General features: G+C 38.2%; 1 protein-coding gene across 12 annotated transcripts in view; it reads left to right on the top strand.

Annotated features, from left to right (window-relative positions):
- Positions 1 to 19,594, top strand: part of LOC105485958 (katanin catalytic subunit A1 like 1) — a 256,796-nt gene that overhangs the window by 51,006 nt on the left and 186,196 nt on the right. For all 12 annotated transcript variants that reach the window (XR_011614928.1, XR_011614927.1, XR_011614929.1 and 9 more), the window contains exons 5-8: positions 6,880 to 7,007; positions 7,399 to 7,504; positions 16,853 to 17,011; positions 17,730 to 17,856. Coding sequence is in view for 8 of the 12 variants with exons in the window: in XM_071081492.1 (XP_070937593.1) it covers positions 6,880 to 7,007; positions 7,399 to 7,504; positions 16,853 to 17,011; positions 17,730 to 17,856 (520 nt within the window). In the remaining 4 variants the exon portion in view is untranslated. The remainder of the gene's footprint in view (positions 1 to 6,879; positions 7,008 to 7,398; positions 7,505 to 16,852; positions 17,012 to 17,729; positions 17,857 to 19,594) is intronic.

Genomic DNA, 19,594 nt, shown 5'->3' on the forward strand with positions numbered 1-19,594 from the left:
TCTGGCATCCATTTCTTCTTTGACCTCATCTTCTTTCTCCCCTCATCTCATTTCTTTCTGTTGATTTCTGTGTTGTTCTTCAGACTTGTGAAGTATATGCTGACTGTGACACATTTGAACTTGCTATTCTGTCTCTGTTTTACTATATATTTTACTTATTAATATATTGTGCCTCCTAAGTTGAATAATATATGCCTCATGAGGGCAGGGGTTTCTGTTTGGTTCACTGCGATATCCCCAGTGCCTAGAATAGTGCTTGGCACATAGTACTGGCAAATATTGTTGAAATAACATGTATATTGATAGGTGTGCAGAATGCTATGGATTCATAATTTCAATTTAAATGTATTAACACTCAAATGCAGGGCATGATACTGAAATTAGTAAGCACTGTTTGCATTTATTAACTTATCTTACTTTGTAAAATAATAAAGTCTTAGAGTGGGATGCAATTTAGATACCTTGTCTAACTTTTCCTGTGTTGCTTCTCACGCTGGGGTAAGAGTAGCCCAGGGGTGTGCAGCAGTATGCTAGAGTACAAAGTGGTTGAAAGCACTGATTCTGGAGCTGTATTCCCTAGGATCTAGCTGCGTGTCCTTGGGCAATTTACTTACCCTCTCTGTGCCTTGGTTTTCTCATCTATGAGATGGAAATAATGAAAGTACCTACCTCATAGGACTTTTAGGATTAATAAGAGAGTTAATATATATCCAGTGCTTAGAACAGTACCTGGCACATTGAGTAGGCAATATATGGATTTTAGTTATCAATTGTAACATGCAAGTGGGGGACTAACACAGCTACGAAATAGAATACAAAATCACTTTTTTTTAAAAAAAGAAATAATTGCCATTCTAATTGGTGTGAGATGGTATCTCGTGGTTTTCATTTGCATTTCTCTAATGACCAGTGATGATAGCTTTTTTCTTTGTTGGCTGCATAAATATCTTCTTTTGAGAAGTGTCTGTTCATATCCTTTGCCCGTTTTTTGATGGGGTTGTTTTTTTTTCTTGTAAATTTGTTTAAGTTCCTTCTGGATTGTGGATATTATTAGCCCTTTGTCAGATGGGTAGATTGCAAAAATTTTCTCCCATTCTGTAGGTTGCCTGTTCACTCTGATGATAGTTTATTTTGCTGTGCAGAAGCTCTTTAGTCTAATTAGATCCCATTTATCAATTTCGGCTTTTGTTGCCATTGCTTTTGGTGTGTTAGTCATGAAGTCTTTACCCATGCCTATGTCCTGAATACTATTGCCTAGGTTTTCTTCTAGGGTTTTTATGGTGTTAGGTGTTACGTTTAAGTTTTTAATCCATCTTAATTTTTGTATAAGGTGTAAGGAAGGGGTCCAGTTTCAGTTTTCTGCATATGGCTAGCCAGTTTTACCAACACCATTTATTAAATAGGGAATCCTTTCCCCATTTCTTGTTTTTGTCAGGTTTGTCAAAGATCACATGGTTGTAGATGTGTGGCATTATTTCTGAGGCCTCTGTTCTGTTGCATTGGTCTATATATCTGTTTTGGTACCAGTACCATGCTGTTTTGGTTACTGTAGCCTTATAGTATAGTTTGAAGCCAGGTAGTGTGATGCCTCCAGATTTGTTCTTTTTGCTTAGGATCGTCTTGGCTATATGGGCTCTTTTTGGTTCCATATGAAATTTAAAGTTTTTTTTTTTTTTTTTTTTTCTAATTCTGTGAAGAAAGTCAATGGTAGCTTGATGAGGATAGCATTGAATCTATAAATTACGTTGGGCAGTATTGCCATTTTCATGATATTGATTCTTCTATCCATGAGCATGGAATGTTTTTTCCATTAATTTGTGTCCTCTGTTATATCCTTGAGCAGTGGTTTGTAGTTCTCCTTGAAGAGGTCCTTCATGTCCCTTGTAAGTTGTATTCCTAGGTATTTTATTCTCTTTGTAGCAGTTGTGAATGGGAGTTCACTCATGATTTGGCTCTCTTATTATTGGTGTATAGGAATGCTTGTGATTTTTGCACATTGATTTTGTATCCTGAGACTTTGCTGAAGTTGCTTATCAGCTTAAGGAGATTTTGGGCTGAGACAATAGGGTTTTCTAAGTATACAATCATGTCATTTGCCAACAGAGACAATTTGACTTCCTCTCTTCCTATTTGAATCCCGTTTATTTCTTTCTCTTTCCTGATTGCCCTGGCCAGAACTTCTAATACTTCCAATACTGTGTTGTCTTGTGCCAGTATTCAAAGGGAATGCTTCCAGCTTTTGCCCATTCAGTGTGATATTGGCTGTGGGTTTGTCATGAATAGCTCTTATTGTTTTGAGATATGTTCCATCGATACCTGATTTATTGGGAGTTTTTAGCATGAAGGGGTGTTGAATTTTATCGAAGGCCTTCTGCATGTATTGAGATCATCATGTGGTTTTTGTCATTGATCCTGTTTATGTGATGGATTACATTTATTGATTTGAGTATGTTGAACTAGCGTTGCATCCCAGGGATGAAGCCACCTTGATCGTCATGGATAAGCTTTTTGATGTACTGCTGGATTCGGTTTGCCAGTACTTTATTGAGAATTTTTTTTTTTTTTTTTTTTTGAGGCGGAGTTTCGCTCTGTCTCCCAGGCTGGAGTGCAGTGGCCGGATCTCAGCTCACTGCAAGCTCCGCCTCCCGGGTTTACGCCCTTCTCCTGCCTCAGCCTCCCGAGTAGCTGGGACTACAGGCGCCCGCCACCTCGCCCGGCTAGTTTTTTTTGTATTTTTTAGTAGAGACGGGGTTTCACCATGTTAGCCAGGATGGTCTCGATCTCCTGACCTCGTGATCCGCCCGTCTCGGCCTCCCAGAGTGCTGGGATTACAGGCCTGAGCCACCGCGCCCGGCCACTTTATTGAGAATTTTTGCGTTGATGTTCATCAGGGATATTGGCCTGAAATTTTCTCTTTTTGTTGTGTCTCTGCCAGATTTTGGTATCAGGATGATGCTGGCTTCATAAAATGAGCTAGGGAGGAGTCCCTTTTTAAAAATTGTTTGGAATAGTTTCAGAAGGAATTATACCAGCCCCTCTTTGTACCTCTGATAGAATTTGGCTGTGAATCCATCTGGTCCTTGGCTTTTTTTTTTTGATTGGTAGGCTATTAATTACTGCCTCGATTTCAGAACTTATTATTGGTCCATTCAGGGATTTGACTTCTTCTTGGTTTCGTCTTGGGAGGGTGTATATGTCCAGGAATTTATCCATTTCTTCTAGATTTTCTAGTTTATTTGCAAAGAGGTGTTTATAGTATTCTCTGATGGTAGTTTGTATTTCTGTGGAATCAGTGGTGATATCCCTTTTATCATTTTTTATTATGTCTATTTGATTCTTCTGTCTTTTCTTTATTAATCTGGCTAGCAATCTCTTTTGTTAGTCTTTTCAAAAAACAAGCTCCTTGATTCATTGGTTTTTTGAAGGGTTTGCTGGAAAGGATATGGAGAAATAGGAATGCTTTTACACTGTTGGTGGGAGTATAAATTAGTTCAACCATTGTGGAAGACAGTGTGGCGATTCCTCAAGGATCTAGAACCAGAAATACCATTTGACCTAGCAATCCCATCACTGGGTATATACCCAAGGGATTATAAATCATTCTATAAAGACACATGCACACATGTGTTTATTGCAGCACTGTTCACAATAGCAAAGACTTGGAACCAACCCAAATGCCCATCAGTGGTAGACTGGATAAAGAAAATGTGTCACATATACCACGGAATACTGTGCAGCCATAAAAAAGGATGAGTTCGTGTCCTTTGCAGGGACATGGATGAAACTGGAAACCATCGTTCTCAGCAAACTAACACAGGAACAGAAAACCAAAGACCGCATATTCTCACTCATAAGTGGGAGTTGAACAATGAGAACACGTGGACACAGGGAGGGGAACATCACACACTGGGACCTGTTGGGGGCTGGGGAATGAGGGGAAGGATAGTATGAGGAGAAATACCTAATATAGATGATGGGTTGATGGGTGCAGCAAACCACCATGGCACGTGTATACCTATGTAACAAACCTGCATGTTCTGCACATGTATCCTAGAACTTAAAGTATAATAATAAAAAAAAAAAGAAAAATAATGAGATTTCCAAGAAACTTTGTACTTTCTTTGAGCCGTTGAAATCAGGCAACAGATGAATAAATTAGGCAAGTGAGAGGCAGTGGCTTTACAGGAAAAAGATCAGCTGTAATTCAGCTTAGACATCCCTGTGACTATGACCCAGTGATTTTTATTACTAATTGGCCAGTAATTTCTGATGCGTAGTAGCTTACTACCTAATGAGTTGATTCGTCTGTTGGACAGAATCCATTGTTAGAAAATTCTTTCTTTTGCTGATCTGAAATCTATATCTTTTGTTACTGGCCCTTGCTTTGTTTTTTTTTGGGGGGGGCATAATACTTAGTAGGCCTGTTGGTTGTATTGCCCCATTAGGATTTACTTCTTCAGCTTAAATGTCTCTAGTGTCCTTCGTCTTCCTCCATATGACATGGGTTTTGAAACCTTTATCATCTTGATTATCCTTCCCTGAGTGTAATTTATCAGCATTTCTCTTAAAATGCAAGACCCAGAGCTAGTAACTGATCATGTTTCACTTAATCTGCCGGTGTGAGAGGTTACATAGTAAAATGTAAAAAAATTTGCATTTTAGGGCAGACTATTATCATTAATTGTTAGTCACTTTGAACCTAGTTTTCCTCAAATAGAAGATTATCCAACACTAATAAAAGATGAGTAACAAAGCTTTCTCGATATGGGAAATTTTGATATTAGTAAAAAGAAGTGAAAATATTTTGCTTTCATGAGAAAAAAAGTATATCAACCTTCATGCTAAAAATCAAATTCTTGCTAATGTTGACGTTAGTCAACTCATATGAAAATCTAAGGAAAGAATTGTAAGATCATTTCAGTGACATTGCACTTAGTATTATTTATGTACACTTAATAATATCATGGGGGAGGTTAGCTTTATTGCCTTTCATAGTTTCCTTTAGGTGTTGCGTTTAATCTAGCTGTTTATATTTGACGTCTATATTCTAATTTAAGTATTTGTTATGAAGAATAACTGTCACTCATTTTACTGATTTCCTGGTATGACCAAATTTATCTTAGTTTTCCTAAGTCTGTTTTTTATAACCTCACCATTTTGATTTGAAAACATTTCCAGAATCCTGTTTGTGGTACTCGATCTGTATTCAAGTCTCATGTGTACCACTGAGAAACCTTGGGTTCTCGGGCAGGTCATTTAACTGGCCTGTACACACACTTCTCCTTTTGCGTAGTGAGAGGCTTTTACTTCTTAGATTCTCCTCCTCTACCCCATCCTCTATAGGAGCCAGAAGAAATCCAAACTCACCTCTGCCCATATCTTCAACCTCTTTCTTCTGTGTAATACCTTTTATCTATCCTGGCTGCTCAGGTTTTTTCACAGCACTTCACAGTTTATGTGTGTTTTTGCTTTATTTACTTGTTGTTTGTTTCCCCCTCTGGACTAGATGCTTGATGGGGGCAGATAATGTATTTTCATTCACTGCTCCAAAACCTGATACGCAATAACATGTGTTGCACGTAAAAGATGCGCAAAAAATCCTGTGATACTGCTATTACTTTCAGATAGGCATGCAGCTTTTTCTTTCTCCTGATGTAGTGTTTATTAAGTTCTTTCCGGCCACCTGGACATTCATATTAAAATGAAATTTTAACTATGTAAATATAAATTACAATGCCATATGAAGGCTCAAGCTCCAGATATGTCAGTTTCTGTTGTATCCTTTGTTGATACATTTCTAGAATAGTTTTAAAATGATTACAGAATGTTCCTAGTGATTTGTTGTTTGCATATGACTTGGTAGCCTTGGCCTGTCCGTACTATAAAATGTGACTCTAGCCTAAGCTTAAGTATGTTGATGTATTTGTTGTGTAGGTGCCAAAAATTTACTCCTTTTAATAGTGTCAGTATTGATATCTGTCATCTGGAATGCAAGAATCTTTCTGAAAATTTGCTAATAAATGTAATACTACTGCCATACTGCCCAGAAATAATTTGTGTTTTTTTTGGGTGAAGTACCAGAATACCGTTTGGTCACTTACCTAGTGGCTTAAAGGAACCAGAGCATCTATCCAAAGGAGCCATTTAGTTTCCTCCCAGCACTTATGATTGAGCCTTTTTTGACTGTTTCAGAAGTGAGATTAGAGAAGTTTGTCTTGTTCTTTTGTCTCTTTTGAGGTTGAAGTTTAGGAGATTGACTCATTTTGGCCATTTTCTTGTTTCATTTTTACTGTAGGCAGTAACTGGGGCTAAAGCTCTGGGGAGGCACTTGGCTATGCTTGCTGAAGTATTTCCATAGTTGGACTGTCTCTGGCAAATAAGTAAATTTCATTTAAAGCTTTTCAAAGCTGTGTAAATCTTGGCAGAACCCCATAGAAAGCATAGCATATAGTTCCTTTTAAAACAACTATATTATTAAATGAAGAATTTGGGGAAAGCATATTGCTTTAATGGTCTTAATACCATTTAAAAAGATCCTTCTACATTAATATTCAAAATGTTTTCTAGTAGTGGTGGAAATCTTCTGCATCTACTAGTTCAAAGGTAGGCTTTCCCAGTCTTTTGGGATCTAGCAAGGATGTTTAGTCTTACCTGCAACTGTCCCTGCGAGAATGTAGATTTGAAGTTTTTAATAAAGTTGACCAGTTCATGTATTTCTGATGAATTAAATAGAGGAGAATGGCATTTGAGTAATCAGAAAATACTACCTTAAAATAATAAAATTTTGAAAGTGATGGCATTATAATGTTTTCAAAGCGTAATGATGTTAACTAAATTATCCAGTTACTGACTAGTACTTTTTTTTATACCTATCCCCAGGGAAGGAAGAATATGCAAGACGGTGCAAGTGATGGTGAAATGCCAAAATTTGATGGTGCTGGTTATGATAAGGATCTGGTGGAAGCCCTTGAAAGAGACATTGTATCCAGGAATCCTAGCATTCATTGGTTAGAGTCTTTGAAATTATTGAATTAAAGTAGAGGAGAACACAAGTTATAGGTTGGCTTGGTGTGAGTTTTCTCTTGTTATTCATTAATCTGATTATGACCACCTCTGTAATGTGAAAGTATAGAATTGACGGGAGAGTTGTGTCGAATGTAACCAGGACATTTTACATGTTAATTTGAAGTTGATATATAACTGACAAAAGTTGTTAATTCAGTGACATGTCCTCATTAATAACTAATGTTTTCACTGATGTTTTTATGCAGTAACAATTAGACTAATGTTCTTAATATGAGAACAATTTCTTAAGTAAAAAAAATTAGAAGAATTAGGTTTGACCATAAATCAAAGATCCCTGAATAAACATTATGAAACTTTGCTCTTCTTTCAAAGGGATGACATAGCAGATCTGGAAGAAGCTAAGAAGTTGCTAAGGGAAGCTGTTGTTCTTCCAATGTGGATGCCTGACTTTTTCAAAGGGATTAGAAGGCCATGGAAGGTGAGAATTTATTAAATTGGTTTTGGTATAAGAATGCTGCTTGCATCAGAATGAAAGGCAGCATTGCTGTAGTTTTTGATGTATTTAACCCATTTTGAAAAGCTTGGGAGAAGTTTATGTACACCCAAAACACCTGGATTTGAATTTGTATTGTGATGTGTTACATCTGCATAGTAGGAGAGATGGGCTTGGAGTGTTGAAACTATATAGTCTTTAGGTCACTTCCCTCAGGGATGCTGAGCTAGAGATTAGTTTTAAGAATTTTCTAGGTATATGGTTCTGTAAATAAAAAGTTAAGCAGATTAAGCAGAAATAATGCATAGTCTTATAGAAGAAAGGTATGATCAAACAGTTATTTTTCAAAAGTTGGAATATTTCTCATTGATGGTTATTTTGTTTTACTTGTCACTGACTTGAAGCTCATTGTTGACTGTTTTATAGACTACATTTGCTATATTTTGAGTTTTCACAAATGTTTTTTCTAAAGAGAGGTCTTTAGCTGTGTTTTAAAAAACGACTTCTTGACCGGGTACCATGGCTCACCCCTGTAATCCCAGCACTTTGGGAGGCTGAGGAGGGTGGATCACGAGGTCAGGAGATCGAGACCATCCTGCCCAACATGGTGAGATCTCATCTGTACTGAAAATACAAAAATTATCTGGGCATGGTGGTGCGTGCCTGTAATCCCAGCTAGTCGGGAGGCTGAGGCAGGAGAATTGTTTGAAGCCGTGAATCGGAGGTTGCAGTGAGCCAAGATTGTGCAACTGCACTGCAGCCTGGCAACAGAGCCAGGCTCCGTCTCAAAAAAACAAACAAACAAGCAAACAAAAAAAACCACTTCTTATATCATTACAGAATATCTGACTTTATGAATTTATTTTGTCCTTGCTGTGCTTTTGTAGTATTTATTGGCAAACTGGCTTAAGAAAATAAGATATATTTCTAAAGAATCTTTTTCCTGACCAAATAATTTTTTTTCTGCAACAGTAGAATAAAATTCTTGACTAGAACTATTATTATTTTTTTAAAAACCGTGTTTGAATTTTTTAGGGATTTGTGAGAATGGATTATTTACTAAAATGGGACAATAAATTTATTTAGTTTTTGAGACTGAGTCTTACTCTGTTGCCCAGGCTGGTGTGCAGTGGCATGATCTTGGCTCACTGCAACCTCTGCCTCCTAAGTTCAAGTGATTCTTGTGCCTCAGCCTCTGGAGTGGCTGCAATTACAGGTGCGTGCCACCACGCCCAGCTAAATTTTGTATTTTTGGTAGAGGCTGGATTTTGCCATGTTGGCCAGGCTGGTCTTGAACTCCTGGCCTCAAGTGATCCGCCCACCTTGACCTCCCAAAGTCCTGAGATTACAAGCATGAGCCACTGTTTCAAGCCTGATAAATGTATTTTAAAGAATACATGAAAATAAGGAGACCTTAGAAATTTTTCAGGTTTATAAAATTTGTCTCAAAACGTAAATTCCAGAATTTCAGAATTGGAATGAGTCTTTGAGATCATCTTAAATCCCCATTATTTGACAGACTAGAAAATTGAAGTCCAAATAGGTTGTGACAACCATAATAGACCTTTAGAAAATTTAAAATTCAATGTGTCTCAGCTTCCTATGTTTATATGTGCCTTTCCCTCCATAGCACACGTCTGCATTGTGTGATACCATTCCTTTATCCTTCAGGCATTTACTTAGCCCTGTTATATGTAAGGTTCCTTGTTTCTCAAGACAGAGTCCCTGAGCTGTGAGACATCCTAAACAGAGAGTTGGGCAGTTACAGATCGCTTTCAGCGTTAGGCACTAGCAGAGCCTAATGGGTGGTACAGTCCACATGTGCTTGGAAAGCTCAGCAAAGCGCAAACATGACATGATTAGAGAAGGCTTTATGCTTGAGGACGTGGGATTCAAGCTGCAATTTGTAGGGTTGTGAGGATTTCACTGTGTTGGAGGAGACATTTTGGAGATGTAGGAACTTGAGGGGGATGAATGATGTGAGCAGTGGAATATAGTGAGAAAGTGTAAGTGTGTTTGCGAATAGATGCGTTGACGTTTTGTAAGGAAGGCAGCATAGAATATTGGTAAGGGGCACAGATCCTGGATCCAGACTGGGTGCATACGAATTCTAACCATTTCCACTTACTCTGTGATCTTGAGCAAGTTATGGAACTTCTCCATGCCTCACTTTCCTTATCTATAAAATGGGAATAATAATAGTTATCTCATAGGATATAGTGAGGTTAAAATGAGTTAATGAGGCCGTAGAATTATGTAAATGTTGAAAACATAAATTAGTGGAAGATTCCAATGGGAAGGTAGGTTGAGGCCAGACTATTTCCCAGGAGTTCTATTCTTTTTCTATAGATGTTTAGGAGACATCTTTGAGCAGGTAGGTAGCATAATTAAACTGGTGAGTTGGAAAAAACAGTCTGGTTGCAATGAACACAGAAAGATGGGAGGCAAAGAGCATGTTCAGAAGCGATTGGCAGTAGTTTAGGCTTAAAATTCAAAGAGCCTGAATTAGGATGGTGATTATGAATTAGGAATGGAAGGACAGATGCTAGTGATATTTACTGAAGGAAGTTGGTAACCTTTTGGATGTAATATATATGTCAAGAAGAAGGCAGGGGTAAAGATAATTGGGTTTTGTCTGTGGCAGAATAGTGATGATAACATAAATGTGGAGCTCAGGAAGGAGAAAGACGCTGGTTTATTGTTCTTGATGTTGAAAGTTCAGTGGGAGCAGGGGGTGCTTCTGGGGAAAAAGATATGGAATTATTTTTGAGTTTTAAATTTTGGTATATTAACGTGGAAATGCACCAAGTTAGAAATACAGGGCCGGCCGGGCACGGTGGCTCACGCCTGTAATTCCAGCACTTTGGGAGGCTGAGGCAGGCGATCACGAGGTCAGGAGATCGAGACCATCCTGGCTAACACGGTGAAACCCCGTCTCTACTAAAAATAAAAAATTAGCTGGATGTGGTGGCGGGCGCCTGTAGTCCCAGCTACTCGGGAGGCTGAGGCAGGAGAATGGTGTGAACCCAGGAGGTGGAGCTTGCAGTGAGCTGAGATTGCGCCACTGCACTCCAGCCTGGGGGACAGAGCGAGACTCTGTCTCAAAAAAAAAAAAAAAAAAAAAAATACAGGGCTGAAGCTTGTGAGAGAAGTTAAAGACGGAGATATTAAGTGCCTTTTCAAAAATACGTATCTCTGGGATGAACTTTTCTGTAACAGAATAATAGCGAGGTCCTTCTTTATAAGTTTTAAGATCAGATTATATGATTTTTATAAAGGCAACATTTAAAATTTTACTTAGAAAATAAGGAGATGCCCAAGAAATAGACTACTGTATTTTCAGTGGCTGAAGTATAAACATATGCTTGAATCACTCTTACACTGAGACTCTAGCCATCTATCCATTTATCATCCAGCCTATCTTAGCACTTCTTAGACTGCGTCATAATTTATCTATCTATATTTTCTAATAGATTAAAAGTCTCTTGAGGATTTATGTGTGATTCCTGATAGATTCAATTTTTTTTCCTCAGGGCCTAGTACTTAGTAAGCATTGGATACATTTACACTGGGTAAATACATATTTATTGAGTATTTACCTTGTGTCACGTGATAGGCTAAGTGCGGAGGATACCAAAATGAGTGAATAATAATAGCCCCCAAGAAGCTCATGGTCTTTGGGTGAATAAGCATGTGTTTAATGGAGGCCATGTGTTAAGTGCAGTATTTGTTGAGGACAGTGTGACTAGTGTCTGAAAGAGTAATGAACTCGCTGCTATGGCAGGAGAGAGGAGGAGGGACTTAGTCTGCTGTGGAGAATAATATCAGGGATGGCCTCCCAGAGCAGGTGACTCTGAGCTGAGACTTGAAAGATGAATAGAAGTTAAACAGGTAGATGTGATGAAGAAAGGCTCTAAGGCAGAGTGGATATCATGTACAAACACATGAAAAGTGTAAGAGAACATAGTATATGTGAGGAATCTTCTGTAGTTCAGTGTGGCTGGAAGGACAGAGTGTTTATATGGGACATAGTAACAAAAGACACTGCTGGAGTGGTTGGTGTGACCTACTTCTCACGAAGAGCCCTGCATGCCATGCCAAAGATGTCAGTGAGCCACTGAAGAGTTTTTAGTAGAAGGGTATTTGCAAGTGTAGGAAGATATCGTTTCCGTAGCAGTATGGAGGATAGGTTGGGGATGGACATAGATGGACATGAAAAAGTAATCTCATCAGGAGGCTGGTGAAATAATCTAGCCAAACAATGAGGACAGATACCTGTAGAAAGGCCTGGGCTTTTTTGTTAGTGAAGAATCAGTGGATTTGTGAGAGATGTTTAGAAGGTATAAGTGACTGACTGTTTACAGGGATGTGGGAGAGACAAGTTGTATGACTCCCAGATTCCAGGCTTGAATTGAATGACTTCTGACATGACCTACCTAGAGTTGGGCCAGACTTCACAGGTTGAGAGCCCAGTTTTCCGCAAGACTGCCCTCACTTCAGACACTAGCTGCAAGCCTGGGGGTCCCTGGGTCACTCTTACAACCAGCTGGCTACAAATTCAGGGGTTCCCACTACCCTCTCAGGTTTGATAATTCTCTAGAACAACTCACAGAACTTAGGGAGGCCTTACAGTCGAGCCCAGGACAACATAGGCATGAATATCACGGATCCCCTTACACATGGCTTTTCTTCTGCCTCTGCCGCCCCAGAGACAACAAGGCCAACCCCTCCTTTTCCTCCTCCTCCTTAGCCTATCCAAGCTGAAGACCTTTAAGGTGACACACTTACATTTAATGAATAATAAATATATTTTTATCATAATTTTCTTAATAATGTTTTCTTTTTTCTATGTTTATTGTAAGAATATACAATACATATACAAAATACGTGTTTACAGTTTTTGTTATCAGCAAGACTTCAAGTCAACAATAGGCTATTCATTGTTATGTTTTTTTGGGAATCAAAAATTATATGCAGATTTTTGACTGTGTAGGGGATTGGTGCCCCAACCCCTGAGTCGTTCAGGGAGCAGCTGCACTTACAATGATATTGTTATTATAGCCAAAGGATATAAATCGGAACCAGCCAAAAGGAGAAACTTACAGGGCGAGGTCTAGAAGGATGCGCAAGGTGACGCTTCTTTCGCCCTCTCTTCCTGGAGTCAGGATGCTTTACTCTCCTGGAAGTGTGACAATATGGAGATTATGGCATCACATGGACGTGTGATAGTACTGCTGTAGTTTGGATATGGTTTGGTCATTTGTCCCACCAAATCTCATGTTGAAATTTGATTCTTGATGTGGTAGTGTTGGGAGGTGGTGCCTAATGGGAGGAGTTTGGGCCATGGGGGCAGATCCCTCATGAATGGCTTGGTGTCGACCTCGTGGTAATGAGTATGTCCTCACTCTGTTCATTCTCATGAGAAGTGGCTGTTGCCCCTCTCTCTTGCTTCTGCTCTTGCCATGTGAGTTCTGCAAGCTGCTGGCTCCCTTTCACCTTTCTCTATAAGTGGAAGCAGCATGAGGCCACCACTAGAAGCTGAACGGGTGCAGGCACCATGCTTCCTTTACAGCCCGCAGAACTGTGAGCCAAATAAACCTTTTTTTCTTTAAAATTACCCAGCCTCAGGTATTTCTTTGTAGCAACACAAATGGACTAAGAGAAATACATAGAGTATTGCCAATTAGGGACGCTCACGTGATCAATTGAATCATTGCCCATGGTTCTTAATCTCTTGTTCTCTTCTTCTCCCCAGAGGTTGAGTTGATATCACATGGCTCAAAGCCCCAGCTCTGTAATCACATGGTTGGTTTTCCTGGCATGGTCACCCCCCATCCTGAGTTGTCTTGTTGGTGTTAACTATATAGGGGCCCACCATGAGTCACCTGATTAGCATAAAATTTCAGGGCCTATTGTGATAACAAAATTAATCCTGTCGGTAGGGTATTTCCACGGTTTTAGAGGCTATTTTCCAGGGACCAGGGACAAAGGCCAGCTAAATTCTTTATTATACAGGGTGCAGGGAACTGATATTGGAAATAGAGAAAGGAGCAGGTTTAAATAGAAACAAAATGTGTTTCAGTAAATACTCAGCAGCTAATTCGAAATAGAGGGCGGGAGCTTCAGATAAAATTCAGTAAAATTGTGAGACAGAAAGGTTGGTTGATGATATGGGTATGGATGAGTTTGTTCAGGAGTTTTTAAAGGGAAAGGTTTAGAATTGCTTTGGGAATGTAAAGGGCAGAGGAAAGAGGAGATCTGAGGTGGTGAACATAGCCAGAGAGCAGAAGTGTCAGGAAAAGGGCAGTGTCAGGGTTTCAAGAAGAGGGGGATTAATACCATGTATTAATCAAAGCAGCGTCAAAGAGAAGTCAGGGAGGCCCGACTGAAGAGTGGTCATTAGGTTAGTAAATGAAGTATTTTTAGTGAATTGGTGAAGACTAAAGTCATGTTGTAGCTTATGAAGAAGAAATAGCATAAACCATTGAAGGTCGGCTGTGAGAGGAAGGAGAGGTTGATAGTAGCTAGAGGATTTGTAGAGTCAAGTGAAGGATTTTTTTTTTTTTTTTTGGGTGTCAATTTTATCTATCTTTTTAAAACATTTGTGTTTTTGAATTGATACATAATAAATATACATACTTTTGGGGTTCATGTGATAATATATTTGCATAATTTGTAAAGATCCAATCAGTGTAAATGGGATATCCACTACCTTTAACATTTGTCTTCATGCTAAGAACATTCAAATTATTAAATTATTCTCTTCTAGTTATTTTGAAATATACAATAGACTATTGTAAACTATGGTCACACTACTGATCTATCAAGTTGTACTCATTAATCAGCCTCTCTTAATTCTCCCTTGACCCCTACCCTTCCCAGCCTCTGGTAACCGTCAGTCTATTGTGTCTTTATGAGATCCTTTTTTAGCTCCCACAAATGAATGAAAACATGTGATATGTGTCTTTTTGTGCTTGGTGTATTTCACTTAACGTAGTGACTTCCACCTCCATCCATGTTGCTACAAATGACAAGATTTTATTCTTTTTTATGGCTGTATAGTATTCCATTATATATACACCACATTTTCTTTCTCCATTCATCCATTGTTGGGCACTTAGGTTGATTTCATGTTTTGGCTGTTGTGAACGGTGCTGTGATAAAGACAGGAGTGCAAATAACTCTTTGATATATTGATTCCCTTTTTTTTTTTTTCTTTTTTTGGATATATACCCAGTAGTAGAATTGCTGGATCATATGGTAGATCTACTTTTAGTTTTTTGAGGAACTTCCACACAGTTTTCCACGGTGGCTTCCACCAACAGTACAGGAGCATTCCCCTTTTTCCATATCCTCACCATCATCTATTATTAGCTATCTTTTTGATGAAAGCCATTTTAATTGGAGTGAGATGATCTCATTTTGGTTTTGACTTGAATTTCTCTAATGATTAGTGATGTTGAGCATTTTATATCTATTGGACGTTTGTATGTCTTTTGAGAAATGTCTATTCAGACCTTTTGCCCATTTTAAAATTGGATTATTTGTCTTTTTGCTGTTGAGTTGCTTGAGCTGCTTATGTGTTCTGGTTACTAATCCCTTGTCAGATGGATATTTTGCAAATATTTTCTCCCATTGTGGGAGTGTCTCTTTGTTGTTTCCTTTGCTGTGCAGAAGCTTTTTAGTTTTATATAATCTGTTTATCTGTTTTTGCTTTGGTTGTCTGTGCTTTTGAGGTCTTACACAAAAAATCGGCCTGGACTGATGTCCTGTAGCATTTCCCCAGTGTTTTCTTCTAGTAGTTTCGTAGTTTCAGGTTTTTAACCTATTTTGATTTGATTTTCGTATATGGCCTTTAATCCATTTTGATTTTTGTATATGGTGAGAGATCGACATCTAGTGTCATTCTTCTGTATATGGTTATCCAGTTTTTCCAGCAACATTTATTGAAGAGACTGTTCTTTCCTTAAGGGCTTTTTGTAACGTGACAGATTAAAGTGTATTTATATACCGAGGGGAAAGAGCCAGTAGACAAAGAGATATAGGAAAGAGAGAAATTAATTAAAGGAGTAATGTCATGAGAAGGTGAAGTTTATAAATATCATACAGTAGCTATGAACAGATGCTAATGTTAGAAATGAACTCCTATAGGAGGTGGCCACATTAATGGCATTACAGGATGGCCCTCTCAGAGAGAATGGAAAAAGGCATCGCAGAAATAAGAACTTTGCTCTGGCTATGCCTATAGCATCAATTGGTCGTTTTCATGGTTTTTAAAATCTCAACCTCATGCAAAGTTGAGGGCTCCCTAACAAAACAAAATATTTTTTTAAAACTAATGTTTCAAATCTTAGTGATTCCTGGTTGATCTGTGTGTCAAAATTCTATAGCTAGAAAAGCATTTGGACAGTTTCTGAACTTGGAGTTCATGGAACTTTGACATACACATAGTTTTCAAAGCTTAAATCCCCAGAAGCTTGTCAAACCAAAGTAGCAATTGGATCAGAATTCCTCTTAAGGAATCACCAAATATTATGCACAAAAATTTAGTGTGAGCTATGTGTTTAAACTCTAAAGTACTGGAAGAAAATAAAGAACCCATTAGTTTTTTAAGACTAGAGGATTGGTTTCCTTGAATAATTTTTATTCCTCACTGATTTGTTTTTATAGAATACTTTTATGTTTGTTTTCAAAACTAAGAAGTAACTAAAGTTTGGTTTTTATTCTGCATTTACTGGCTCTTTCATCACTATCACTGTTTTATATAAACTGTCTAACACTTTAAAATGATACAAATCTTGCTAATTTGATTATGTTTGAATCACCACTGGATTTTTTACTGTTACCTTATTAACTCATAAATGGGTCTTTATTTTTTACTGAAAGCTGTATATTATAAATGCACTGTGGAAGATAGCTTCTGTCCCTCATAGAGGGTAAGGAATGTGTAATTCTGCCACATGTGATAGAAAATGTCTTATTTTTAATATGTGTAAACAGAAAAGTTGCTTTTAAGCAGTGCTCAGTATTATATGTATATATCATATGCCAGGTTCAGGAAACTGAGATTCTGTCTAAATATATGAGAAAACTGTTTGTTGTCTAGGCTTTTTGTTAGATTATCTCTGACTACCTCTGACTTGAGACATTTTGTGAAATTTCTTCGTTTTTTTCTAGCTATAAAATGATACTCTTGCTAAATGCATCATGATTTTACTGTGACAATTTTGAGTTTATCTTTTGATGGAAAAATCTTAATGTACATTAATAGCTGATAATTTATAAAACTTTTTTAATTTGATAAATCATTTAATCCATCTTTTGAAATGTCAGGGTGTACTGATGGTTGGACCCCCAGGCACTGGTAAAACTATGCTAGCTAAAGCTGTTGCCACTGAATGTGGTACAACGTTCTTCAACGTTTCCTCTTCTACGCTGACATCTAAATATAGAGGTGAATCTGAGAAGTTAGTTCGTCTGTTGTTTGAGATGGTGAGTGACGATAAATTCAGATTTTAAAGTAGTGTGTGTAGGCCTATGATGCTCCCATAAATCAGTTCTGTCCACCTGGAATCTTTTTTGAAAAGGGCAGTGTAGTTCTATTTTAATAGTTCTTGACACACTGACGAGAAATGGGATGATGAGTTTTGTGGGGTAGTTGGTGTATCTTCAGTGTATCTTTTTCTTTAAGGCACAGCAAGGCCTTTTGGCATCCTGTCCACTGAGGGCGGAGGAAGAGACTTTGGTTGTGTGTGTGGGTTGACTGGTATTTCTGCATCTCTAGTGAGCTGATGGAAGAGAAGAATATTTTAATATGTATTTTAAAAATCAGAGCCTGACCTGTCATTAAAGTTTATTCCTTTTTCATACGGGATTTGCAGTAACTTAAGAATGTATATGTGAGGATTGAGATTGACTTATTTTTGAAAAATTTTTCATTAAGGAAATTTTCAGACATGAATGTAGAAAGCATAGTACAATGAACCCCTATGTATCTATCACCCAACTTCACCAGCCATATAACCTTTATTTTTAGAAATTTCTTTTTTCTCATGGGAATGATTGATTTAGCCTGTGCCATAACCAGGTGATGGCATTAAAACAGTGAGAAGTTTCTGCTCTCTTTTGCCATTGCTTTAAAAGATTTTTTTAAGTACTCCGATTGTTTTATGAGATTATTGAATGATTTCTTTAAAATATTTTCATAAAGGCTAGATTTTATGCCCCTACCACGATCTTCATTGATGAGATAGATTCTATCTGCAGTCGAAGAGGAACCTCTGATGAACATGAGGCAAGTCGCAGGGTCAAGTCTGAACTGCTCATTCAGATGGATGGTAATTGATATTTCATTATTGTTTCGAAACTCTTATTTTTCAATATTTTGTGTAAACTCATAATCAATGGATGGATTAGAAGGCAACCTAAGTTTAATTATTTGTTCATTCACCCATTTGTTCATTTGTTCATGCACCCAGAAAGCATTGCACCATTTCAGGTTCTGAGGTTACAAAGAAAAAGGCTACTATGGCCTTCAAGGAGCTTACTATTTGGAGCAAAGGTTCTAGAGGCGTGATCTAGAGTCCTAGGGATCCTTGAGACCCTTTAAAGAATCTGCAAGGTCAAAACTATTTTCATAGGAATATCAAGTCATTGTTTGCCTTTTCTTTTTCACTCTCATTCTCTCACAATGTACAGTAGAGTTTTCTAGAGGCTGTAAGATGTAGGGTATCATAAAAGGTAGAAAGCAGAAGCAGATATGAGAATCCAGCTTTTCTCTAGTTAGACATTAAAGAGATATGCAAAAATGTAAAAAAAAAAAAAGGTCCCTCTACTTTTTAAAAATATTTTGGAAAACATACTTTTCATTAAAATATGTAAATAAGTAATGAATTTATCATTTTTAAGTGAACTAATATTTTTAAATTTCAATTTTAGGTTTTTTCTTTTTTTTCTTATAATTTACCCATGCACCATCTATTTTAAGTTTTAAAGATACTGATAGATACACTCCACACACAAAAAAGCTGTTTGGGGTTCTTAATAATTTTTTTTTTTTAAGGTTTAGAGTCTTGCTCTGTTGCCCAGGCTGGAGTACAGTGGTGTGAACACAGCTTGCTGCAGCCTTGACCTCCTGGGCTCAAGCAATCCTCCTGCCTCAGCCTCCTAAGTAGCTGGGACCACAGGCGCATGCCACCACATCTGGTTAAGTTTTATTTTTTTGTAAAGACGGTCTCGTCGTGTTTCCCAGGCTGTAGTTGTACTCTTGAGCTGAGGTGATCCTCTGGACTCAGCCTCTCTAAGTGCTGGGATTATAGACATGAGCCACTGCATGCAGCCTCAGTAATTTTTAAGAGTATAAAAGGGTCCTGAGATCAAACAGTGTGAGAACCACTGATCTGGATGAGAAGCAGGCAACTGATCAGATGAGTATAATACATTTTGGTACATTCTGGGGTAGAAGTAAAGTCTGGGTGCAGTGGAAACACAGGAGAGGCACCACCAAGACTAAGGGGGAGTCATGGAAAGAGATAGCCGAGTTGGACTTTGAAGCATTGGTAGGAGTTATCCAGACAGAGAAAAAGGGCCCTGAGGAGCCTTAGAAGGAAGAGGGTTATGGGCTCAGAGCTGCCGTTTAGAGATAAGTTACTCTGGTAGTTAGTTGTGTGGTAGACAAGAGGCTGTTCAAGCAAAACATTAGAACAGATAAAATAAGTTTAAAAATATCCAGGGTGAGGGACTGAGTGCAGTGGCTCATGCGTGTAGTCCCAGCACTTTGGGAGGCTGAGGTGGGAGGATCACTTGAGGCTAGGAGTTCAAAACCAGCCTGGTTAACATAGCAAGACTTGAAGCAACAACTTTAAAAAGTAGCTGGGTGTGGTGGCACGTGCCTGTAGTCCCAGCTACTCAGGAGGCTAAGGTGGGAGGATAGCTTGAGCCGCAGGAGTTGGAGGCCACAGTGAGCTGTAATTGTGCCATAGCACTCCAGCCTGGGCAACAGAGCAAGAACCTGTCTCATAACAACAACAAAACACCAGTAATATCCAAGTTGTATTGTTTCAAAACAGTCATGGT

This window comes from Macaca nemestrina, chromosome 16, assembly GCF_043159975.1.
Source record: "Macaca nemestrina isolate mMacNem1 chromosome 16, mMacNem.hap1, whole genome shotgun sequence".
NCBI lineage: Eukaryota > Metazoa > Chordata > Mammalia > Primates > Cercopithecidae > Macaca > Macaca nemestrina.